This window comes from Myxocyprinus asiaticus, chromosome 47 (assembly GCF_019703515.2).
Source record: "Myxocyprinus asiaticus isolate MX2 ecotype Aquarium Trade chromosome 47, UBuf_Myxa_2, whole genome shotgun sequence".
Classification (NCBI taxonomy): domain Eukaryota; kingdom Metazoa; phylum Chordata; class Actinopteri; order Cypriniformes; family Catostomidae; genus Myxocyprinus; species Myxocyprinus asiaticus.
The window spans coordinates 21,363,857-21,390,272 of NC_059390.1; the positions used below are offsets into that span (position 1 = coordinate 21,363,857).

A 26,416-nucleotide genomic window follows, 5' to 3' on the forward strand; every position below is an offset into this window, starting at 1 on the left:
ACTACCAAAGGACTTTCCTAAACACCTGTTTGTCACTATACACTGCAAAATATTCCTGATCCATAAGATCTTTGTGTGGTGTCGAAAGGTTGATTTTGTGGCTATTAAAAGTTTAATATAAACTATGTAATGCAAATGAATGGAAATTTTATATGCAATTAAATTACATACATCTTACAAATAGGCTTAAATATTTCTGTGTATCTACCATTTTTTTTATTACAAGGGAAAATCAACAAGCTAGATAACTTATCTAACCAGCAGGCCAGTTTCCAGGCAGGTCTGAACAGTGTCAAAAAAAAAATAAAAATAATAAAAATAAAAAAAAAATAAAAGGGGGTCTGAACAGCGTCTGCTCTCTGCCTCACATTACTTCAGATGGATTTTTCACAAGAGACAAAATTGGCCAAAACAGTTATTGATATTTAGCTAAAAATGTACATAGTATTGCTAGCTAATGTTTATTTAGCAAGTTTCACAGAAAGTTGCTTAAAAATAGAGGCTAGCTGCCTGTCCAATGAACGCCGACGGTCATGTCATTTTTTCCAGAAATAACTAGCGTTACTCCTACAAGTAAATGCTTCGCAACTAAAACATTTCGACTTTCAATAGACAATATTGACAACACGTGTTAAATAACTTGTCTTACCTCGAAAGATCGCCTCAGTTTTCAATTTGAAGCAGTAAGTCCAACACCGGAGGTCCTCTCTGGCTCCACTCAGGCAAATGAAGGATGACGCTGATGACGATACATTTATTATTCACGCCCAGTAACCCCTTAACCAATCATATGTGCTTTTAGCTTATATTGTCATGAGTATCTGGCAGTTTTCAGAAATAAAATCGGTGATTGGATGGCGAAGATTTTGAGACAGGAACCATGGGAATAGTTGTTCCCAAATTTGAACGCTTCGGCTGGAAAGGGTTAAGGTATAATGCAGTTACCCCACTTCAAGCACCCCACATGCTGTCATTAAATTTATCAGCCATTTGCCATGCTGTCTGCATAGTATTATCGCCATCTTATACAAAAGACAGATCAGTTGATCACTGCCATTTAGCATAAATCTTTTTTTTTCTTTTCATATATTTTCCAAATATAGTGTATGATTTTGGAAGCATTTGCATCAAAATGATTGCATTATGAATTCCACGCCAGTGAGTCGAAAGTTCTGATGCTAAAATCAGTCTGAGCATAATGATATTTAAATCACTGCCCCCAGTGGCCGAAGCTGGAAGTGGTGTTGAACGTATGGGCACGTTTGAGCTCCAGTGTCTGGTTGAAATGTCCACAGAGAGTTGTAAAGAGAGAGTTATTAGAGTTGAAAATGATGTAATAGAGTCAGCAGGAATGCCTATTTTAAAAAAAAAACAAAAAACAAAAAACAAAAAACAACCTAAACCAACCTAATTCACACTGTAATTTTAGAGCGAAAATGCAAACTCCAAATCACACTTACTATTGTATTTGTGGATGAGAACCCGTGTTTCAGCGGTTGATAACGTGCTAAGATTATTCTTACTAATAACCACAGTGCAAATAATATTACCAAAGGATTAGCTGTTAATTAGAGATAGGCAAACTTTTCTAGTCGAATACTAGATGGATTTGGTTATATCATCAAATCTTGCAGCTTTGAAAAAGTACACCTCATTTTTGCATCCATATAGAGCCTGGTCATGGGCTGACAAAAGAGCGATCAGAGGGAAGAGCTTTATCTGCCACAGCAGACTGACACACGCTTGCGGCTCAAAATCAGCAGGAAGCAGAAAGCAAGTTACTATGACAAATAAGGATTATTATGCAGGGCTGCTTTCTGCTGGCACACGTTCATCAGATATCTGAGCTCGCTCTGGCAGCATGTCCTCAGAAACAGGGCCCGTTGCTATGGCATTGTGGCGAGAAACTGGTCTCGAGCATGTGTGCATGCTTGTGCATGTGTGATCCCATTTGTCATACAGAAAAAAACAAGTTGAGTGTAATTCTGCCATTGGTCACATGTTCACAGCTCCTTGTTTGTTCATTTCTTCGAATATAAAAATGGATCACACCTTGTTCCTCTAGTGGCCACATTTCCTCTGTTTGTATGTTGCTTTATTAAGATCTTTCCCAGGTTGCATGATCCATGGAGGGTTGCTTCGGTGCTGCTCATGACACAGTTTCTTTTTATAAAAACATAGTCTGGCATTTTCCGATTCATTGGTTTAATATTCCAGCACAGCCTGTGAGAATTCTTCCGTTACAGGTTTAATAACGTTTTAGTGCTTCAAAACAGTTGGGTGGAATTTACATTTCTGTTTTGTTTTCCATGGTAGGTGTTTTACTTATGCACGTCTTTTTTTTTAGCCTACATCTCTGAACTTTTGAAGGACAATTCTGTTAAATTTATGACTCAAAATTATTATTCTCCATGTTTTTGCGGTTAAAGAAGAGAAAATTGAAATTTTCTTTGGTTGGTATTTAAAGATTTCAGACTGATTGCAGACCAACACAGCTGCTGCTTAAGCAAATATCAATTATTACACACATTTTTATCTTCTGCGGCAGCTTCTGCGAGACGCACATGGACGCAGAAGGTACACGAGCAGGCACGCAGAACTGCCCTGCATTGTGCGGTTTCCTGCAAATTAACTATTAAATCATGTCCGTGACGACATGGCCCTAATATTATCAGTGGACTTTTCCAGTGTTTTTGGATGTAGCATTTGCAGTCGAATCGTGAGACGTAACATCTCAGCGAGTGCTAATTACTACTGTGTTGACTCATTTGTACAGTATTTTCCCAAATCAGTTGGCAGATCTTGGCAAAATCTCAGTATAGACTATTATTTCTTTAGATAGGGATAATTTTAAATAAAACTAAATTAAATTGAATTGACAAATTGAAAATGAAGTAGAAATAACTCAATTCAAATTCAAAACATAATGACCTTGGTTGTAATGACTAACGCAGCTTTCACTTTCTTTAGTTTATGTTTGAGTGGAGGGGAAAAAGCAACAAATAATTGAAATGTCAACGGAACGCAATAAGAATTGTGTTGAAGGACAGTTTTGTCTTCATACACCTAAAGCATATGCTTTCATTCTGAAACCACTTTGAAGTTTGTTCAGCAGGAAACTAATCATAAAATATATATATGAAAGGGAACAGAGGTGTTTTTGTTACATTTATATTGACAAACTGTTAAAAATTTTAAGTTTAAAATAAGCTTAAAATATAGATGTTGAGGTTACGGTTACAATTTTAATTTAGATTCATGAACAGATTCACTCGGACTCGGCCTGTTATGGACTCGGACTCAACTTGGACTCGATTGTTTAAAGACTCGGACTTGACTCGGTCTCGATTAAGGTGGACCCAATACTAATGCGATCAGTCCCAAATCATGGAAGTACACCACTATTGATGACGTATAATTTACATCTTTGCATGCTCCTGGTCACACTATTTTTATAGCAACTGGTCTCCAGATAAATTGCTTTCGGAGAGCAGCTCGCATTCTTCGCATCTCTTGCAATACATCCACACCATAGAAATGCAAGTGCCGTTCCATGCACGTAAAATTTCGTTGGTAAATCCAGCGCAACAACAATGTTAAGAAGCTGGCATCTTCTCGCCCTGAGTCGTTATTTAGTAGATTGAGTTCACGGTAAAATCGGTAAGAGGAAGTTGAATGTTTTGTCTGCTAAATTCAGTCTATGCTTTTCAAATGTCCGAACTGCCCCCAGTGGCCAAAGCCGGAAATACAGTCGTGCGAGTGTGCAACTGTACTTACAGCAATACAGTGTTCTTTCACTTCTTCGAATGGATGTGACGTGAAAGGCACTGCTAGAAGGTTTTTGGAAGCTTTTGAATAATTATTACATTAATATACTTCTAATGTTAACATTAATGAGGCCAAAACAGTGTTATTTCACTTACTACTTTGAATGGATGTGATTTGAAATGCACAGCACGTCCGATTTTCAGCAAAATTTAAGTAGTAATTAAATTAATGTAGTCCTAAGGAATAGAACACGGGATCGGACCAAGCAGTCAAGCCAAAAAGGGTCAGTTCACCCATAAATTAAAATTCTCTCATCATTCATTCACCCACATTTAGACCTTTGTTTACTGTGTTTGCTTCATAATCAGCTCTCTAAAAGAGAGTTTATCATCATCAAAACTGCTTCTCTATTATTTAATGATATTTATTATTTCATACACTCGAACCCTTTGCAGTTGATTGGTCTCCATGCACTCATTCATTTCCATTGTAACCCATAATAAGCTCATCAGAAGTTGGTCATGGATCAGGCACTAAGTGGGTTATCCACTCTTGAATACACTTAGTTCTTGGTGTCATTGTCCACTATAAGCACACAGTATGTGTGTTTTCAAGAGTTATGCATTGTAATGCAACATGTAACATTTTGTTGTCTCTTGCATGTTCTACTTACATGCTTTAAAGTTGTTACAGAAATATTGAACTATTCTGTTTATAGCATGATGACAAGTGCTTTTAAGTTCATTGGTCTTTTCTGTCCATTGGGCAAATATAGACAACACACATACATATACACACTCATAGCACTGGATTTCTTAGTGCTAGGCAATGGATATTACATTCAAGTAGATAAGCTGCTTGAATAGGATTCTATAAGTGGGATCGTTGTTTAACCACTAAATTCAGCAGAGCCCAGAGGTTTCAGAGTTGCTGAGCAGAGTTTAGACATTTTCTGAATGCATGTGAGGCTGGACTTTCCTTTCATAGGCACTCTAGGTGAGGTCTAATGATATTTAGTCTTTTTCACCGTTAAAGTTCCTTATTACAGTGCTGTCCCCAAATAGAAATGTGGTTTAATGGAATATTTCACTCAGAAATTACAATTTTGTAATCATTTATACACCCTCTTGTTGTTCCAAATTTGTATGAATTTCCATGGAACACAAATCGAGAAGTTTAGCAGAATTTCCGGGCTGCTTTTTTCCCATAGAATTAAAGTAAATGGGTAGTGGGGCTGTCGAGCTTAAAAAAATAACACCATAGCTTACCAAGCTTATAAAAGCAAACAAATGTATACTTGCTTACAATTGCGTAAAAAACTTACGCTAAATTAAATATATTATTTGCTGAAAATCTTCCCTCCACCGTAGCTCTTAAATCTCATTTGCGAACATTCAAACTCGCCTCCTCAAGATCCGTTGCAGCGGCTTTGAAGTCAGTGTTTTCGTTTCAGTCTTGTAAACCATCGCGACACGTTTGGATGTTTTGAATTAAATGCAAGCACAAATGAGATTTGAGAGCTATGACGGAACGGAAGATTTTCAGTGAATAACAACTTCGATTTTTGTCTATGTCTCACACAAAGCTATCATATGGCTTCAGAAGACTTAGAATATATGCACAAGTTGCATTGACTAAGCTACTGTGTGTCTTTTAAGGTGTTATTTTTAGAGCTTGACTGCCCCAGTCCCCATTCACTTTCATTGCAGTGTGAACATTTAGCAAAACATCTCCTTTTGCGTTACAGGAAGAAAAGAAAATCATACAATTATGGAACAATAATTGTAAATGATGACAGATGACAGATCTTTAAACGTATTTTCAGACCAAATGTGATGTGATTATAAGAGGCGAATCGCCAACGAATGGCCCTTTCCATTTTGGAAAGCGAAGCGAATGACCAGCAATAGCACATTCACGCCTTTACAAAAGGTGGCGCTAATGGGAGAGCTTTTGTACTCTTTTTGTACTTACCCCGGTATGGTAAGTGGCTCAACACACTTTTCAGCTGGTCTGCCCTCCTCCCATGATGGACCATGAGAAAAAGAGGTACTTGACAAGAAGATTGAAAAAAGAAAACTTGAGTTCTCTTCAACCTGCAGAAGTGATGAAGAGTTTGTTGTTGAGTTGCTCAACGAGAAAGAAAACATTCGAGACACTTCACAAACTATTTCAGTTAATCTGCTGGACAAGCTGACTAGCAGTATTATCATGTATTCACAGTCTGAGGGACTGTGATTATAAAGAATCGAGTGTAAAAAATCATATTAACGGTTAAAACGTTATCATTTGACGTAAGAGTGATTATATGCCACTGCTTATATATTAAGTATGCATATATGTTAAGTACATGTTTTATTATTTTCTGCATAATGCACACATATAATGACTGTTGTAACAGATGTTGTCAGTTTGAACTACTGACTGTATCTTATTGCATGTGGATCTAAATTTGCTCAAAACATGTTACTAATTAAACGTGACTAAATTTAAATGGCCAAAGATACAATGCAAGAAATACAACACCTCACCCAACGAACCATCTTCAGTATGACCCATTACACTATGTAACACAATTTTTGTTCCTGGGTAGTAAGTGTTATTTCCTAATTGCTTATGCCTCAAAAGTATAGAAAATGGCTATTATTCCCCACAAACTTTGCTTTTGTGACCAGGACAGTGATATTTTGAAAATGACCTATTTCCAATGAGAAAACGGGTGAATTTGTGTCTTTTCGTTCACATAAAGTCAGAAAAAAACAACATATGAATCCAAATTAACATGTATTTATACTAAACTAATACAAAAATGACTATAAAAGATTTAGAAATGAGTAGTTTGAGATTTACGATTATACTGTAAATCACTTTCACGAGTCAGGCCCCAAATGTACTCATCATACTTCAAGGCATCCAGTAAGGACTTGATGCTGTTGTAATCCTCTTTGAGGTGCACCGAGTGAGCCAGGGGAAGAGACAGGTACTTGTTACCATTATGGAGCAGCACGGCTTTGAGGCTCCTGGATGAGCTGTCAATGAAGAGGCGCCACTCATTCTGGTTACAGAATGGAACAGACTCGTCACATTGTGGCAGAAGCAGAGCCCATCTTGACGGGTTAAGAAGCTGGAAAAAGGTTGGTGATGCTTCCTCTTATCTGCGACTTGCACACTTTCATCCAACAAGTCCCAATGCTTGAGCCTATACGTCAAAAACTCGGCATTGGACTTGGTGAGACCAAGATCTCTAATCAAGTCTTTGAGGTCTTTTTGGTTGGGGTAGTATGGATTTCTCTCATCAGCTCCACCTCTGAAATTGTCATCTGGATCTACAACATCTTCCTGGCTCTCTTTGACTTGCTGCTCTCTTCTAAAGACGGCTGCTCTCTCTCCGGAGGAGAGGGTACGGGGAGCTCATGGCAAATGGATGGGGAAGGTCCGGATACATGATAGCAGGTGCATTCTTGCCAGTTCGACGTTTGGAAGGGTCCACCATGCAGAAGTAGCAGTTGCTTGTTGAGTGGTCAGTGGGTTCCCACAAAATTCTTGGGATAGCGAACTTTATGGCTCTCTTTTCCCCTCCTTACCATCCTACAAAAATACATTTATTTCACCCATGACTAATGTGTAAGAGATTCTCACAACATTTTTCATATATGATATATATTTTCAATAACTTTGAAAATTGTAAAACATTTTAAAATTAAAAACTTTTACAATTTAAAAAATAAAAAATTTTATAACATAAAATTCTGAGCAACAATTGTCCATCTTACCTTCCAGAGTTTTTTTGCAGTGCTCGCAGGTGAAATGAGGTGCACATGGTTTGTCTTGATCCCCAACAGGCATGCTGAAATATGCCTTGTAGGCCTCACACATCTTAGCAGATGCTTCCACAGAGTACTTTTTTGCTCTTGTCTTGATAAATTGGCCGCAGACATAGCAAAATGCATCTGCCGGATGCTTGCAGCCTCTTGATGCCATCTCAGAAAAATGCAGATATGTATCCACTTAGGCAGCTGGAACTAAACTGAACTGGTGGGCTTAAGGCCCCTGTATTTATACTACTATTTATATTACTGGAAAGTTCTAGAAAGTTCTAGAAGTTACTCCAAGTTTACTCAGCACTGAATGTTCGGGAAAATATATACATTTCAAAATATCACTGTCCTGGTCACAAAAGCAAAGTTTGTGGGGAATAATAGCCATTTTCTATACTTTTGAGGCATAAGCAATTAGGAAATAGCACTTACTACCCAGGAACCAAAAAAAAATAAAAAATAATTGTTACGTGGTGTTATTAGATACTTTAATACTTGCCAATGACAGCTGTTAACGACTATCAACAATTGCACAGAAATAACCATTTTGAGACAAATTTATTTTGATACAAAGACATACAGTGCACTGCAAGTCACAGCATTAATTTTATTAATATTTGATGAATAAAAACACTTAAGATCCATACAGTTGTTTATTAAAAAAGGTGATACAAAGGAAAATATTCCGCTATATGTTATATTAGAGATATAAGAGAACTCACCTAAGATTAAATGCAAAAGAAAAAAATACAGCAATATGTGAACACAATCCATGTAAGATTTAAAGGGGATGTAAGACAGTGATGCAGCAATATCATTTATATGTTAAGAGAACCCATAGGAGAAAAAACTGTTTCCATTTTTAAGGCATTTGATGCAAATGTCCTCACTGCTTCAGTGTTTAATGTCGGTGGTAAAAACAGCTTTAGCGCCACCTATTCTGCTGGTTTTGGGAACTGCAGCAGCTCCTGACACGTGATTCACAGCTCAAATTTGATTGGTTTCTTCGCCAGACGATTTTTTTTCACACTCTTCATAAATAAGCGAATGTTCGTTCCAGGTGTGAAGGGCTCGTTAGGAATCCATTGTTACTGTAAAACAAGTTAATTGCGGCGAGATATCTCGCCGAAGGTTCGCGTTTGGTGCGAAAAGGCCTTAAGCCCCGTTCACACCGCCAGCGACATTTTGCGAGATAGCGACACCAGCCCGTTCATTTTCAATGAGATCACAGCGACTTCCGGCAACACGAGCAGTTGCGACCATTCGCAACAGAGATCGCTGTGGCAAGCGACAAGTTGAGAAAATTTCAACTTTATGCAAATGACGAGCGATATTCGCGAGCGACTGCCAATGAGAGTGAGGGCAGAGGAGCTCACGTCATCCGTCTCCAGACAGGTTGAGTGTGAGATACTGGAGTCGACTCGAAGTTAAAAGTTTCTGTGAGCGATTTTACTGTTCTATATCATTTGTCTTTAACCACATACATAGTTATGGCCTAATAAAATGATGCGTGGAAAACCGTGTCGGCATTTTGAGTGAGCTTGATTCATATATTGATATAACGTTCGTCTTGTTTAATGATTTGACGCATTAAGCACTGCTGCAGGTTATATAAAAAGCTCTCCCTAGCAGAATGTGCATTTTTAGAGGTAAAAGAACTGATTCCTTGTCAAATTAGTATGATATCGTAGTTTTATCGGCAGTAACATCTGTAAACAGCATTTCAAATGCTACTATGGCCAGTTGTGCAGTCCACCGATAATGTTAGAGCGGCGGCAGCTGTAGGAATGCCCACCAGCCACCCATGATGTGAACGGTGATTTAAGAATAGGTCACCCAAAAGAAAAAAGTTTACAGTTCACATACAAAATAATAAAATATTCATATGAAATAAGGAAAGCATTAGAACATTTATGTACAGCAGTGTTTGGTGTCTTAGGTCTTGTACTTTGAGGGCTGAAGAGACAGCTGTTGTCTTTATCACTCTACAAGGTTTTAAAAATATACATATGTTAAGAGCTGCTCAGAAACAGAGCGCTTTACTGAAACTGTCAGAGGCTTTAATTGTTATTTTGTAGTTTTTGTATTCTGATAGCCCTGTGGGTCTCATCCAAGTGGATATATTGAATCAGTAGCTGTTCTTCTTGAAGTTCATATTAAGTCTAGACACTTGAACGTGTTACACAGCTCATTCCTATTCAACTGCTCTTTGACAGGTGCTGGGGAGTCTGGCAAGAGTACAATAGTCAAACAAATGAAGTAAGTGTCTTATTTTTATTTTCTACTCTAATTCCACTGCAGTTTTATGCTGAATGTCATTTCTTCATCATTTCTCTCTCTCTCTCTCTCTCTCTCTCTCTCTCTCTGTAGAATCATCCATGAGGCTGGCTACTCGGAGGAAGAGTGCAAACAGTACAAAGCTGTCGTCTACAGCAACACGATTCAGTCTATCATTGCTATTATCCGTGCCATGGGGCGACTCAAGATCGACTTCGGGGATGCAGCACGAGCGGTGAGTCATAGGATCAGTGGTCAGATGTCTGCAGCCTGTTTGTGTACATTTCAGTATGGAGTTTACAATTGCAGCCAAGGCAAAGGACTGTGGTTATGCCAGCAAAAATTATGACTACGTCAGAGAATTCTTTTTTATTTTTTTTTATTTTTTTTTTTAGATTTGATTTATTAATTTAATTGAATGATTTTTCTTGTTTGGTCAACACCTTGATGTGAATCATTTTAATCAATTTAGTGAAATATGGTGTTTTCAAATATATATACACACTACCGGTCAAAAGTTTTAAAACACTTACTCATTCTTTATTATAATTTTTTTTTTCACATTTTAGAATAATAATAAAGTCAACAAAACTATGGAATAACATAAATGGAACTAAGGGAATTATGTTGTGACTAAACAAAATCCAAAATAAATCAAAACTGTTTTATATTTTAGCATCTTCAAAGTAGTCACCCTTTGCCTAGAATTTTCAGACATGTACTCTTGACATTTTCTCAACCAACTTCTTGAGGTATCACCCTGAGATGCTTTTAAACAGTATTGAAGGAGTTCCCATCTATGTTGGGCAGTTATTGGCTGCTTTTCTTTATTATTTGGTCCAAGTCATCAATTTCAAAAACGTTTTTTTTTTTTTTTTAAATGAAATAAATTAATATGGTGGCACAATTATATTTTTGTCTGTAAAACTCATTTCAAACATTTAAGCATACACCTTCAGATCAAAAGATTTTTAAGATCATGAGAAACATTTCAGTCAAGTGTTTCAAAACTTTTGACCGGTAGTGTGTGTATATATATATATACTGAATCTGACTAAATTTAAGTTTCTCATGACCATTTGATAATGATTTATGCTTAAATGGTTGAACTGAGTTTTGTAGACACTTCTTTACAAAACTAACATTTTAATAATATATTTTTTTTTTTTTTCAAGTTATTAAGGCAAAGAGCACAGCTACATTAAAGGAGCTCAAATATAAGATTGTTGGTCACTACATAATTCTTATACTTCCATTTGTGTTTTATTACGTTTTGGTGACTTAAATGTTATTCTAAAATGTGGAAAATAGTAATAATAAATAATGATTAGGTGTCCTAACTTTTGATTATTAGTGCATAAGTTTATAAATGTATATACAATATATATGGGTGTTTCCTCAACTTCGGGCCATTGCATGTTCCAGGATTTATTTTTCATCAAAACAAACATATTTCAACATTTTTCTGAGGGTCTTACTAAAACTAAATCGAAAACTTTTTTACTTTTGGTACTTTTAAAAGGCTTTTTATGTATAGAGTTTATTGTTTTAGCCTTGTCCCAGACTTTCTGGACAAATCCATTGTAAAATACAAATTAATAAATGTTTAAAACTATGATAATCTAAACTAGTGGCTCTCAAAGTGTGGGGCGCGCCCCGAAGGGAGGTATTGCAAGGGGGGCTCGGAAGACTGACCCGTCCTCAAATCTCATTCACTTTCACACATTCAACAAAAAGAGTGTAAATACACATAAGAACCGATGTGTGCAATTTCTTTTCCTCTGCCTTTTGTCCTGCCATGTTTAAACTTTCGCCTGGCACCGCAGTGCAAATGTTTAAACATTTCTTGTTCTAAAGGAGGGCGTGACCCGAAAAAAAATGAGAACCACTGATCTAAACAGAGAATAAAGTAAACATAAACCATTTCAGTATTTATTTTTTGACCTTTATTTCTATAAATATTTCAAAAATATATTTTTTCAGACTGTCCCACAGTGGTGGCGTCTTTTCCACCGTACCAAACAATTTTGCCCCTAATAAAGTTTTTTCCAAAGTACTTGTTAACCAAGTCGACAAAAGTGTTCATGAAGAGCATGTTTGAGATGAAATATGAGACACATTTAAAAAGTGTTTTTTTATTGGGCACCATTTTCAATCAAGCTGTTATTTTGCCAAATTGTGCAAAAAAAATCTAAAAATATTATTAATTGAGTTTATTTGGGATATATAAAATTTTAGCTATAAAAGTATCCTTATCAAAACCAAGGAGTCAGCCATTTTATTATTATTTATTTATTTATTTATTTTTTTAAACAATTTCAATCAGCGTCATTTCCATCAAAGAATTCTATTAAACACAATACAGAATTTGGGATGTGCGTGAAATGACGCTGTGTTGGGAATTTTCATGACTTTTAGTGGGGGAAAAATGCAAAAATACAATAAAAAATAATGGCATAAATCTTCTTTGATTAATTTTCATGCACTGTTGGACATTGTGAGTATACAAATAAAAAGATCAAAAAGTTGAAGATACACCCATGTATATTACAACCAAGATGATAATGTGTACAGTACAAGTTTTAAAGCTAATGATAAAACGATTGTGGTTCTTGTGGTTTTAACAGTAATTACAGGGATCATGATAAGGGATGATTATTAGGATGATGTCAATGATAATTAGATGTGTTGGAATTTAAGACTCTGTCTCTCTATGTCTCAGGATGATGCCAGGCAGTTGTTTGTGCTGGCAGGCAGTGCTGAGGAGGGCTTCATGACAGCAGAACTTGCTGGTGTGATCAAGCGTCTGTGGAAAGATGGAGGAGTGCAGGCCTGTTTCAGCCGATCCAGAGAGTACCAGCTCAATGACTCTGCAGCATAGTATGTATCTCTCTCTCTACCTACATTAAGGGGCTTTTCTCACCTGAAATGCCCCAAACTCACTCCATTTGGTGAGCCAATGTTGCTCAAAATCTCGCACCACATAGCTTTATGTTAAACATCAAATTCATTCTGATTTCCTGTCATTTTGTCACTTAACTCAGCATTTTTCCTTCAGCGAGGCTTGTAACTTGTCGCATTGTTCCTAGATAGGATAAGGATGAATCCACCACCCATATTTGTCTTTTTCCTGCACAGCCATTCTTTATTTATCTTTATTTATCTCTCTACCTCAAAGTTTTATCATCCTCACATCATTTCCAGATGCTCGTTGTTTGAGCCTTAAACAAACTTGTCAAAATGTGCTGTACAGTAACTGTCTGCCTACCATGTTACTGGAACATGTAGTTACACTTGACTTGGAAAACCCACACAATGTTGATTTAACAATGTAAAAAATACCAAATAAAACAGGAGTGTATCACATGCCAAGGCTGAGGCATGCAAATAAATTTGGGTGCATGTTTGTAATGTTCTAAATCGTGCTTAAACGTTGCTGTAAGTTAAAGTTACCAATTACAAATAGAAATGACATAGTGTACTCAGAAATTCCTGCTTCCCTTAAATCAGCTATTAAGGTCACTGTTGCTCTCCGATGACTGCGTGGGGTTGCCCAGAGGAAATTTGATTGCTCATAGATTGCACTTTCAGAGCTCAGACAATGTAGTGAAATTCTCAGTAATGTTTCAATTAATCTTTTTTTTAATTTTTTTTATCCCCTTTTCTCCCCAATTTGGAATGCCCAATTCCAACTACTTAGTAGGTCCTCATGGTGGCACGGTTACTCACCTCAATCTGGGTGGCGGAGGACAAGTCTCAGTTGCCTCCACTTCTGAGACAGTCAATCTGCACATTTTATCATGTGGCTCGTTGTGCATCACATCGTGGAGACTCAAAGCATGTGAGTCGATCTATGCACAACCTACCACGTGCCCCATTGAGAGTGAGAACCACTAATCGCAACCACGAGGAGGTTACCCCATGTGACTCTACCCACCCTAGCAACCGGGCCAATTTGTTTGCTTAGGAGACCCGGCTGGAGTCACTCAGCACAACCTGGATTCGAACTTGTGACTCCAGTGGTGGTAGTCAGCGTCAATACTCGCTGAGCTACCCAGGCCCCCTGTTTCAATCAATTATTAACTTCGTCTCACGTGTTTCTCCTGAAATTCCTTAGGAGAAATAAAATCTAAAACATAATCAAATGTACATATGTGGAATGTTTGTGTTCTTTGAGATCTCTTACTTTTGAGTGCAGACTTTGGTATGAATGCACATGTTTGTGTTTGTCAATGCTTTAGGGTATGTGGTTTGGCTTTTGTTTAAGCTGTTACTAAGCATTTCCAAATTGCAGACTAACGTGTTGGCTGTCACACAATGTCAATTGAGGCTGTGCAAATCATACAAAATGGTCAGTTGGCAGATGTTACAATTCAGTGTTTGTTTTTCAGGAAACGGCCCTGCTAACTCTTGTGCAATTGTTCAAGGAGGGTTGTGCGTCCACGTGCTAGTGTGTGTGTGCAAAATACAGTAACTGTGCGTTTCAGTGAAGGGGGATTACTGCAGATTTGAGGAATGGAACTTTTAATCCTGTGCCTGGGGACAGCAGGTCCACTTCTGTCCTCAAGTCTCATGAGAGATCAGGCTGGGTCCTCTGGTTCAAAAACAAAGAGATTTACTGGAACCAAATGGAGTATACTCAGGCCTTTTCACTTCATTTGAACTAACCCTTCTACCTCCTTGTCATGTTCCTACAGTTACCTGAATGATTTGGACAGAATATCGCAGGCCACGTATATACCCACCCAACAGGATGTGCTGAGGACCCGAGTCAAAACCACAGGCATCGTGGAGACACACTTCACTTTCAAAGATCTGCACTTCAAGTGAGCACTAAAAGTTCAAATTGTTCCATCATATCAAATGGTCTTTAGGGGTTAATTTCGACCTGGTCTCATATGAATGAATGTTACTCTATATCCATTTTTGCAAACTTTTACGTGCCACTTTCTACATTTCACTGCAGTTTCCTGGTGAAATGAACACTATAGGTGCTGCTACAACAACTGTGTGGTTTATCATTGTCACACAAACCACAAGTACAATTGCTGGTTATGACTTTTTTTTTCACTCTATTATTCATTCCCCGCTATGTTATGATAGCAAAATACTTTACTTTAATGCATGATTTCAAAACCGATACATTTGAATACTTGTATTACAGACCCACCTACATATGCACACTTATTTCTACACCATTAGCTTGTTTTGTAGCTCACTTGAAAGAGTGTTGGACTTTAGTCTTGATGACTGTGGTTCGAGACCAGCCAAAGACGCATGAAAGAGAAAGTGGCATAAAAGCTACACGAAATGATGTGGTTGCTTCAGTAAATGTATTTTATTTTATTTAACTTTATTTCAAATTTGCGTTTGCATCAGTTAGGGTTAGGTGTTGGTTAAGGATGTCTGTTTTGTTAAACTCTAATTTATTTTTCAGACACTATTGGTTACGTTTAGGGGAAAGTTTTAGGTAAGAGGGGTACGTTTAATTTATTAAAACTTTCATCTAAAATTCACCTTTAAAACCGTGTTTGATCACAACCTCATTTCACTCGGTTTTGGCACCTCCGCTGGACATTTCACTTGGAAACTGCAGCCAAACGTGTAATGGAGCATGTAACTGAAACAGTTTTACAAAAACTCTGTAGATTCACCCATACTGTTATATGCACTTTATTACACCTCAGGCCTATTAAACATAATCTGAAATGCATTTTCATATTCACTGCTTGAACTATTATGAAACATTTTATAGCATCTTTATGGAGTTTAGGGGTAAACCGGGAATCATGCGACTACCGCACTGTGTACAGAGACTGTGTGACTGCAGTCATGTGCAAGAATGACAAAACAGAAGCAGACAGGGACAAACAGAAGTGTTAGTCTTGAGCTGGAACTTACTGCATTCAGACAGGAAGGGGAAGCACATATGTGCAGTTATAATGACCATTTCTTTAAAACTACTGTAGTGTCCAAATCAGAAAGCCACTACTGAGATATAAGCTCTGCTTGAAAAACCTAGTGAGCTGCCTTCCTAGACAACATTTTAAAGCATCATAGGCATGTCCCAGACACAAAGGCTGTTCCAAAAGGTAGTGTAAATCTGCTAAAATGCCTAGTTTCGGCAAAAATCTAAACTGGTATCACAAGTATGAGCCTGGTATCACAAGTATGATGTTGTCCTGTTTTTTCAGCATCTCGCCAAATTCCCTTTCATACAAGTCTGTCCACTCAGCGGCCATCTTTGAAATGCACCCGAGCATTATAATGTAGATAAATGGCATAGAAGTGCAGATCCTATCTACTTGAATGGAGAAAGACAGAAATCTCCAAAACGGTTGGTCAAGATTGTGATCAAAAAACATATTTAAATTCAGCTGTAAAATCGGATAACAATGGTTTGAAAAATGTGCTTCTTATGCGAAAAAAACGATTTTTCAGGCTTGTTCAGCTAATGCGCATGCGCGTTTTCGAGATGATTGGCTCTTTTACCTGCAAGGCGGGACTTCCTTTTCTACATCCACCATATTGGGCGTTCCTATTTTTTCTCATTCATTTTAATTTAAGTGCTCCGTCTTGGACTAAACAGTCTCTGATCTCACGGACGAGCGCCACATTTTTAAGATGGTGTGTCAATTTTGAGAGAACTTTAGCTTTTGAAAACGCTCTACAAGACACCTGCTTTCTGTTCCATTCGATGTGATGTGTCTAGCTTTTTTAACTCAAGAACTGAACTCAAGGGGTTTGAACAGCCCCTTAGAAGGCATCTGCTGTTGTAGGTAGTAGACAGCAAGGGTTTGGAATCGATTTTGAAATTGCATTTATTTCTTAGTTCCTTCTTAGTTGTACATTGAGTATATGTACACACATATACAAGATATTTTGCATGTGTTAATTTATTGGCTATAACATACTGTACATGTCTGAAAGAATGTGTATGGAGTGTTTTATGTTACTCAAGTTATAATTATTTATTTTTTTTTCAGGATGTTTGATGTGGGAGGTCAAAGGTCAGAGCGAAAGAAATGGATCCACTGTTTTGAAGGCGTGACTGCCATTATCTTCTGTGTGGCCCTGAGTGACTATGACCTGGTGCTGGCTGAAGATGAGGAGATGGTGCGAGAGTACTTCTTGTTATCTAAAATAATACATTGTTACAGTGCTTGCATGACAGAGTTGTACTGAAATTCCTCTTTTTGTTTCTTCACAAATTTCTGCAGTTAATTCAGCTCGAAGTGCTTAACTTATAGACTCCATTCAGGATTACCAAAGATCCTATTGTATATTGTACATTGCATATAAGCCCTTTTGTGTGAAGTATTTTTGAATGAATATGGGGTAAATGGGAGGTAATCAAGGCATGACAAGAAAACCAATTAAGGGTTCGCAAACAGGTATTGATGGGTTTAATGGTAAATGACAAAGGGCTGAAGCACATTTCCACAAATCAAGCTTTTGAGCTGGGGTGGTAGGCAACTCGATACAAAGCTCAGCATGTAGTCATTAAATGATTGCTGTGTGAACTGAATATATTGTAATTGAATGGTACAGCACGTATGCTATTGTGTAACACAATCTAGTGTTTAAAGGTGCTGCCAAGCCAAGGCACTAAATTGACACTCTTTTGCTCTTTCCAAATGTTCCAATTGTTTCCTGTTCTCATATCTTTTATTCCATCACCCACATGATTCTCTCTCTCCTCAGAACCGAATGCACGAGAGCATGAAGCTGTTCGACAGCATCTGTAATAACAAGTGGTTCACGGACACCTCTATCATCCTGTTCCTGAATAAGAAGGATCTGTTTGAGGAGAAGATCAAGAAGAGTCCACTCACCATCTGCTACCCAGAATACGCAGGTCAGACCTCGATCCTGGTTTATATCGTGTTACTTGCCTCTTTTGTCACACTAAAAAAAGTAGTAACCTGCAATTGTTATTTCAAGGATCTATTTCTTCTTGATATAACCCATAAAAATGACTTTCATTAGTGTAACCTAATTTGTTGGGTTGATTTAGTCAGGTTGATTAAATCATTGTATTATTTTTATTTCTTTTACTTGAATCAAACCAGTTATTTTAGATTGCACATTTGTTAGCTTAAAACATTTCCACAGTGCAGGAATCTGTGCTACTTGTGCCTGTAAATAATAATAATAATAATAATAATAATAATAATAAAAGTTATTTTTATCATTTTATTTGAAACAGTTACTGCTGAAATGTCAAGAAATTATATTTTCCTATATCTCAGGCCCATAGTGTGGAAGGCCAAATTACTCAAAATGAAATCATTAAATAAAGATTTAAATAAATGTTTCCCCATTAAAAAAGTTATTTTGAAACATATGTATAAAATCATGAGCACTCACATGAGATAAGGACTCTAGTCATATCAGTAACCTTATAAAAGCTGTTTTATTCTACATGGGGAAGGGGCACCCTCATGGGGGCTGCCATTTTAGAATCACATGACCAGCTGAATACTTCTTGCTTAACCATCTTGTTATTGGCCACTTTCACTCTTGGATTAAATTAATCATGACTGATTGTAACTGAAAACTATTGATTTTGAATGATGCTTTATCCACACCACTAGGTGTCACTGTAAGTCCAAGATGACACAAGCAAAACGTTACTGAATGCACGTATAAATAAATCATAAATGTCCCTTGTATTTCATTTTAGTATTATCTATTCACTCACTGTTGTTGAGTGACTTGTCGATAACCGTAACCCTGAAAATGAAAAGTCACAAAGCTCTTGCTTAAATAAAAAATTACCTAAAGATAATGCTAAAATGAAAATGGACACAAACTAGTGTTAAAATGAAGTACAAGGGACAGTTATTGATTTATTTAATTTAAGTAACTTAATGATTATTTTCATGATTTTAAAGTATAATCATATAAACTATAAGTTAATATAGTAACTATATGTACTTAATTATTTATAGAAATATTTAAACTCACATTTAGTCATTTAGCAGATGCTTTTATGCAAAAGTGACTTACAAGTGAGGAACATAACAAGCAATAATCTATTATTTAACATGCAAATATATATTTAGTGATTTAATTTTTAGTAACGTGGCCCTCCATAAAAATGAAAAGACATGAAGCTCATGTGTAAATGTTAAATTAACCCTTAAAAAAAAAATTCAGGCAAAATAGTGCTAAAATGAAATACAAGGGACATTTATTTATTGAATGATTTATTCATAATTTTAATATTTTAAATATTTCCAGTTTCATTGTTTTTAATTATATATTTAAAAATGTATTTAATTATTCAATTTCGCATGTAATTAATTCACTATATGTATTTAATTATTTATTTAATTATTAAAATATTTATTTATTTAATTAATTCACTATGTATTTAATGATTTATTTAAATATTTATTTAATTTTGACTTATTTGGCCCTCCATACCTCCATAAATAAAGGCCTTAAAGGGATAGTTCACCCAAAAATGAAAATGATCTCATGATTTACTCACCCTCCTGGCATCCCAGATGTGTATGACTTTCTTTCTTCTACAGAACACAAATGAAGATTTTTAGAAGAATATTTCAGCTCTGTAGGTCCATACAATGCAAGTGAATGGGTGCCAACATTTTGAAGCACCAAAATCCACTTAAAGGGAGCATAAAGGTAATCCATACTACTCCAGTGGCTAAATCCATGTCTTCTGAAGTGATATGATAGGTGTGGGTGAGAGACAGATCAATATTTAAGTCATTTTTTATCATCAGTTCTCCTCCCTGCCCAGTAGGGGGAGATATACACGAAGAATGTGGATCACCAAAAACAGAAGAAGGAGTAAGTGAAAGTGAAGGAAAAAAGACTTAAATATTTATCTGTTTCTCACCCACACTAGTCAAATCACTTCTGAAGACATAGAAGTCATCTGGAGTATTTTTATGTTACCCTTATGTGGATTCAAAATTTTGGTACCTATTCACTTACATTGTATGGACCTACAGAGCTGAGATATTCTACTAAAAATCTTTGTTTGTGTTTAGCAGAAGAAAGAAATTCAAACACATCTGGGATGGCATAAGTGCGAGTAAATGGGGTGAACTATCCCTTTAACTAGCAAATATCATTGCATCACACCACCATATTATTCACAGTGATTGAATTCAGATGTCTGTAGCCTGCTCCATATTCCACTGTTTTCAGTTATTTACATGACATGTCACATGACATCACCTCATGGACAAACCTTACCATATAAGGAAGGACAATGTTTCCTGTCCATCTTACAGGGTCAAATACATACGAGGAGGCGGCCGCCTATATCCAGTGTCAGTTCGAGGACCTGAACAAGCGGAAAGACACCAAGGAGATCTACACCCACTTCACCTGCGCCACTGACACCAAGAACGTGCAGTTTGTTTTTGACGCTGTGACAGACGTCATCATCAAGAACAACCTGAAGGACTGCGGACTGTTCTAGAAGCCGGTTTGCATCTGGTGAGACTCAGCTCCCTGTATGTCACGTGTGCATGTTGGCATGCTGCCCATGTGGTGTGTGTTTACTTGCAAAATAATTTATGTTGATGCAGCGAATGAAGGGCCGAGTCACATGCTCACCCTAGAGCCAACATGGAATAAAACATTACATGACATGGCTTGTTTAAGGGTGTAGTGTGTAATTTTTTCGATTTTAAAATATGTTCTCAGATTCCAGTTTAGAGACAATGCAGTGACAATTTTAAATAGGCCTTTCATAAGTCAAGAAGTGTGTAAACACATTGGCTCTGTGGTGCTTTCAAAATATTGCTCTGTTTGAAAACTGACAATGACAACTTGTTTGACAGTGACAACTTGTCATTGTCTGGCTACACCAATGGCATTAGTTTGAGCTACAACTACCTTTTTTTGGCGAACAATGGAAGATTGCGGGGGGCGGGGGGGGGTATTAACTTCGAGGCCATCCTGTGTATTAACTTCGAGGCCATCTACAATATATGCCACTGTACACCTAAAAGAGGACAAAAAGTTAACACAGTGCCTTAAATTGAATTCTGTGGTGTAAATGACAGTGATAGAAACTACACTTTTAGTGTTTTTTCTTAAATAAAATGGCCCACTTCTTTGTCTTACTAATGCTAATTTAATAGCTGACATTTAATGCATCCTAAATACACACATTTAAATAATATTCTCTCACTTTTTGCATAATTTGGCAAAATGGCAGCTTGATTAGAAATGCCCCCCAATAGAAATACTTTGCTCACAAGTTATATTTACCTTGATTTTTTAGTTTTATACTTGACTTGGTAAACAAGTATACAGACTTTTGAAGAAGGAAAAATGCGATGGAAATGACTTCACAATGGAGGAACAATCGTCATTTTTGAACAATTGAAAGAATTGCTTTTCACACAATAGATATTGCAATAGTTTCTGTTTATATTACTCTTTGTTTAAATTATCATAGTTTTAAACATGTAATTTTTATTTTATTTTTATATGGATTTACATAGTTTAATTTTGAATGTCTGGGTCTGGGAGAAGGGCTAAAACAATAAAATCTACACATAAAAGGCATGTATAAAGAACCAAAAATAAATGATGAAGGCCTAGTAAAGAGTGTCCGATTCAGTACAATAAGACCCTCATATAACATAAAGAAAAAACTTGAATCCTGGGACATAAAATGGCCTGAAGTTGAATAAACGCCCATACACATTGTATATACTGTATATTTATGTTTATGCACTAATAGTAAAAAGTTAGAATGCACCTAATCATTCATTATGATTACTTTTTTCCCCACAATTTAGAATAAAATTAGTCAACAAAACTTATGTAACAAATGTAAGCAAAAAGTTTCAAAGTCAGTTTTAATGTGACCTTCACTTTCCAAAACGTTGAAATCCGTTTGTTTGAATATAAATCAACCACTGGGACATGAAAGTTGATATAACACCCATATATGTATTTTAAATTAATACATTACTTCTCTTCTGGGAAAACAGACCAAAAATATTGATGACTCATCTTGCACTCAGGTGCATGTAGAATTTTTTGTCCAATCAAATGCTGTCTAGAATGGGAATATCCCTCCCCCTAATACCTGCAACCTAGAAATAGCAAGTAGCAAATCATAGTTTGATTTGCTACTCAAATTTATGGTTGTTGCATAATGTAGACATCATTTTATAGAATTGGCTATAAAAAAAAGGGGTGGGGGGTGAGCCCTTCCATATGTCTTGCACACACTTCCTCAATAGGAAATAAACACAGGAAAGAAAACTGCTCTCATGAAGTCATTTCATGGGGTCTTTAAAGTATGATGTTGTGTGTACCACTGACATTAAAACATATTGTTTACTTACAATGCTTTGTGTAGATATGAAACTGATATGATATACTGAACTCATTCTTTTCTTCTCTCTAGGTGAAACTCAAGCCAGAGTTTTGATGTGCATTTTGTTTGGAGAAAGATTGCAAGACTAAGTATGGAGAAAATTGGTCCCGGACCAGTGCTGTAAATTCCGCCACTTTTGTCAACTTTATTTATGGTTTTTGTTTTTGGAAATTTTAAAAAGTAGCATTTCAAAAATAAATTTTGTTGAATGTTCGCTCAGTCATTCGCTCTGTCAGCGCTCAGTCTATGTCGTTTATTTTCCCCAGACACATGTTTGTTTCTTTTTAAACGAGGGATTTCTTCTTATTATGCTTTCTTGCATCAGAGGAGTTCCCCTTTAATTGTAATGTTACATTTATTTTTTGACTTTGCTGTACTTGTTATGGGGAGAGAGGAAGACTGTGCTGCTCAATCCAGTGTTTTGGTTCTCGTGCCTTTGCATGCCTTACTTGCAGTCTTTGTCCATTTGCTTGCGTTTGCCTGCTGAATATCTCTCCAATGTCAAAAAATGGAAAAGTTTCATACTGGATGTTACTAATCTCCCTGAAAGCACAAGTCCTCATATGCATAGAATGTGAGTTTGTATGTGTGTGTGAGAGAGAGAGAGTATAAGTGTAGCTGTTTGTATGTACATATATAATATAGGCCAGCGTAGGGAAAACTAATGGTTAATACAGTGAGCGGTGGTCCAAAACTCCCAAGTTTCCATGGAAACAAGAATCGAGCCACTTCAAATGGAGGCAGGTCCTGTTCCTCTGTTAGATGCTGAGACATTCCGCATGCAGGACATGGAATCTGTCTGTCAAGCAACTGTCATCAGACACAGACCACCACTGCAACAGCTCATTGCTCGGAGAATGGCACGTAGTCAAGGAACGTCACTGAGCAGACAAAAGGACTGAGAAGGGTTTCAAGATTTTCCAGTGAAACAATATGAAAATGTTGGTTAAGAGACATTTGAGGCAAGCGATACTGTTGATTCATTATGAAGAAAACTGCCACCTCTGTCTGTGCGTTCTGTATATTGGGGGAACATTTGTACGCTCATTTCCCTTATTTTGCTAATAAAAAGCATTTACTTCCTGAGTCGTATGTTTGTAGACTTTATCTTCATCTATTTGTACTCATCCTCTGATTGCCGTAAGAATGTCTTTTGATGTTTGTGAACAAACTTGAAATCGAAAAACGGTATCAGTTAACGTGAAATGTCACTGTAGTGAATTATATTTTGGTATTGTAACAAACTTACTTGGGCTCTTTTAACTTAACCAATCAGAACACCCTAGCAACTACCTAGCAATGTTCTAGCAACCATCCAGATCACCTTAGCGACCATATAGCAAAACCCTGATTCGATACCAATTTCGGCAAACTCAGAAATTTCCACACAATCATAGTCACTGATTTAAAGTCAACATGAAACCCATTTTACTTCTGTAATGTGACATATTTCTGAATGATATTCTGCAAAAAAATAAAAATAAGGTAGGACTTGATTTGATCCATCAGGAATTGATTGGATCATAAAAAGTGGGCGTTCCATACAAGAATACAAGCAATGGTTAACAGTTCAAGACCAGAAATGTGTATTTCAAAAGTAAACCGGGTTGAGTTTGATTTCACATTGACTTTAAACCAAACAAAAAGAGGTTAGGCAGACAAAACAATGCATTCTATTATTTCACAGTTTTTTAGATAAAGCAGAAGTGAAACAACATAGTCAAATGTGGTGGAAATGGTGTCTGTCTTGTCTATTTTATCTCAGCATTGCATCACATTTCTCTCATTTTATTCATATTATATTCTTAATATGCTGTTTAATATTTTTTTCCATTTCGATTACAAGTTACAACCCCTTACCACACTGCACATGCATGTTCTCAGAAAAAAATACAATGAAATCAATGTGCTAATAAAACGTCAGACAATTATAGCCCCGTCGCCTTAGATAAGACTCATAACCTGTGTATGGCTAAAGCATGCTATCAGTTGTTGTGGCTGGATCCATAACTGAGCAAATGGAAACTCTGAAGATTACAAGCTTCTCTGGGAAATGATCCAGAAAACCTGGCATGTATACAGGTCAAAAGCCATGGGGCCAGTACAGGGGCAAACAGAAAATGGCTTAAGCCTTGTACTGTAGTGCCTGTAATTTTACCAGTGGCCAATTGTTCAGTATTAACCATATTGTACCATATTTTAGGGGTTAAAAAACCTTGAAGGGGTTTAGGGGATGACGAGGCCCCCTGTCTGTATTAAAAAGTTTAAAATGCTTAAACACCCTGTAATTGTATGGTGAAAAGTTTGCAACACTATACCAACAGTAGGCTACTTAATTACTACTTAGTAGGCTACTTAATGCAATAATGCTACCTTTAAATGCCTGTAGTTATGTTCAGAGTTGCATACTTCTTTACTACTCTACTATTTCTTTTGGTACATTCAAGTCATGTCTGAATGATCGTATTTACGAGTTGAACACACATGCATGCCACCACAAAGTCATAATTACAGGTGGGACAGTACAGATTTTCTTTGAGCCCAGACTTTAGTTAAGGGCATGTTGTTTTTAATGGAATAGTTCACCCCAATATTAAAATTCTCTCATCATTGACTCACCCTCATGCCATCCCAGATGTGTACGACTTTCTTTCTTCTGCAGAACACAAATGAAGATTTTTAGTAGAATATTTCAGCTCTGTAGGGCCATACAATGTAAGAGAATGGTGGCTAGAACTTTGAAACTCCAAAAAGCACATAAAGGCAGCATAAAAGTAATCTACAAGACTCCAGTGGTTAAATCCATCTTCAGAAATGATATGATAGGTGTGGGTGAGATATTTAAGTCCTTTTTACTATAAATCTACACCATTGGAGTAATGTGAATTGCCAAAATACAAAAGAAGAATGTGGAAGTGAAAGTGGAGATTTATAATAAAAAAGGACTTAAATATTGATCTGTTTCTCACCCACACCTGTCATATCGTTTCTGAAGACATGGATTAAACCACTGGAGTCTTATAGATTACTTTTATGCTGCCTTTATGTGCTTTTAAGAGCTTCTGGTGACTATTTACTTGCCTTGTATGGACCTACAGAGCTAAGATATTCTTCAAAAATTCTTTGTTTGTGTTCTGCAGAAGAAATAAAGTCAGGCACATCTAGGATGGTACGAGGGTGAGTAAATGATGAGATAATTTTCATGTGTTTTTATTCAGGTAGCTATTATAAATGTTGAAAAAATGAAACTTTAGGTATGTCCCAAACCGCAAACTTCTGCACTATTTTACGCCATTTTGAATTGTAAGCATAAGAGTAATATGTTCACACAGAAAATGCAATGAAAAGAAGTGAACTACGAGGGCCCGGATGGTGCACTTCTTCAACTGAGAAAGAAAAAAAAAAAAAAATGAATATGGAATGTTGGATACTTCACACAATCAACGGTTGCAGCTTTCCCCAAGGAGAGGAAGGTATGGGGTTTCCTGTCGACAATGCTGTTCTGACAAACAATTGCAAATGATGGTGAGTGTGGCAACAAGCAAAACTTCTGTGAAGACAGTAACTTACAAATGTGAGTTGAATGTTTGAACATAACCCAACACAGTGCAAATATGTAAATTATTTGAGATATGAGAGTTTTACTGAGATTGGCTAACACGCTAAAGCTAGCTGCAACACATCACATGAGTTTGAAACGTCACTTCCATCAGCTATAAAATGGCGAATGCTTCCATGTAGTAAAAAAATGAACTACATCATGTACTGTATTTTATGAAGGACACCCTTCTTGGAATTTGGAACGAAACAACATTTTGAAAATTCATACATTAGATGGTTGAGCACATAGTGTGTAATGTATAGTGTAAATGTATTGTGTATAATGCATCATTTGAGACACTTTGAGCTTTTGGGACACTTATGAGCTTTTATTAAACTTTATTAACGCAAAATTCTAGCCATGTTGGATATGGAACACTAGCTTACTGCATACTGCTCAGTATATACTGAATCCTACCTACAATTGTTTTTTCAGAAGTGCGTGAAACAGAATGCATTATCCAACGATAAACATTTCAAAGTATAGAATGCCACATTGTCACGTGACTTTATTACATTTGTCACACAACCTTATGTTATATGTTTAATTCCATGAGTGGTGTCCACTTAT

At 36.6% G+C, this 26,416-nt stretch overlaps 1 protein-coding gene across 1 annotated transcript in view; it reads left to right on the forward strand.

Annotated features, from left to right (window-relative positions):
* LOC127436821 (guanine nucleotide-binding protein G(i) subunit alpha-1) overlaps positions 1 to 23,331 on the forward strand; it is a 38,399-nt gene extending 15,068 nt beyond the window's left edge. The window contains exons 2-9 of the mRNA XM_051691255.1: positions 9,803 to 9,845; positions 9,957 to 10,098; positions 12,586 to 12,743; positions 14,561 to 14,689; positions 16,850 to 16,979; positions 17,568 to 17,721; positions 20,135 to 20,342; positions 22,276 to 23,331. Coding sequence (XP_051547215.1) covers positions 9,803 to 9,845; positions 9,957 to 10,098; positions 12,586 to 12,743; positions 14,561 to 14,689; positions 16,850 to 16,979; positions 17,568 to 17,721; positions 20,135 to 20,325 — 947 coding nt within the window. The 3' untranslated portion in view covers positions 20,326 to 20,342; positions 22,276 to 23,331. The remainder of the gene's footprint in view (positions 1 to 9,802; positions 9,846 to 9,956; positions 10,099 to 12,585; positions 12,744 to 14,560; positions 14,690 to 16,849; positions 16,980 to 17,567; positions 17,722 to 20,134; positions 20,343 to 22,275) is intronic.
* The last annotated feature ends 3,085 nt before the right edge of the window (positions 23,332 to 26,416 follow it).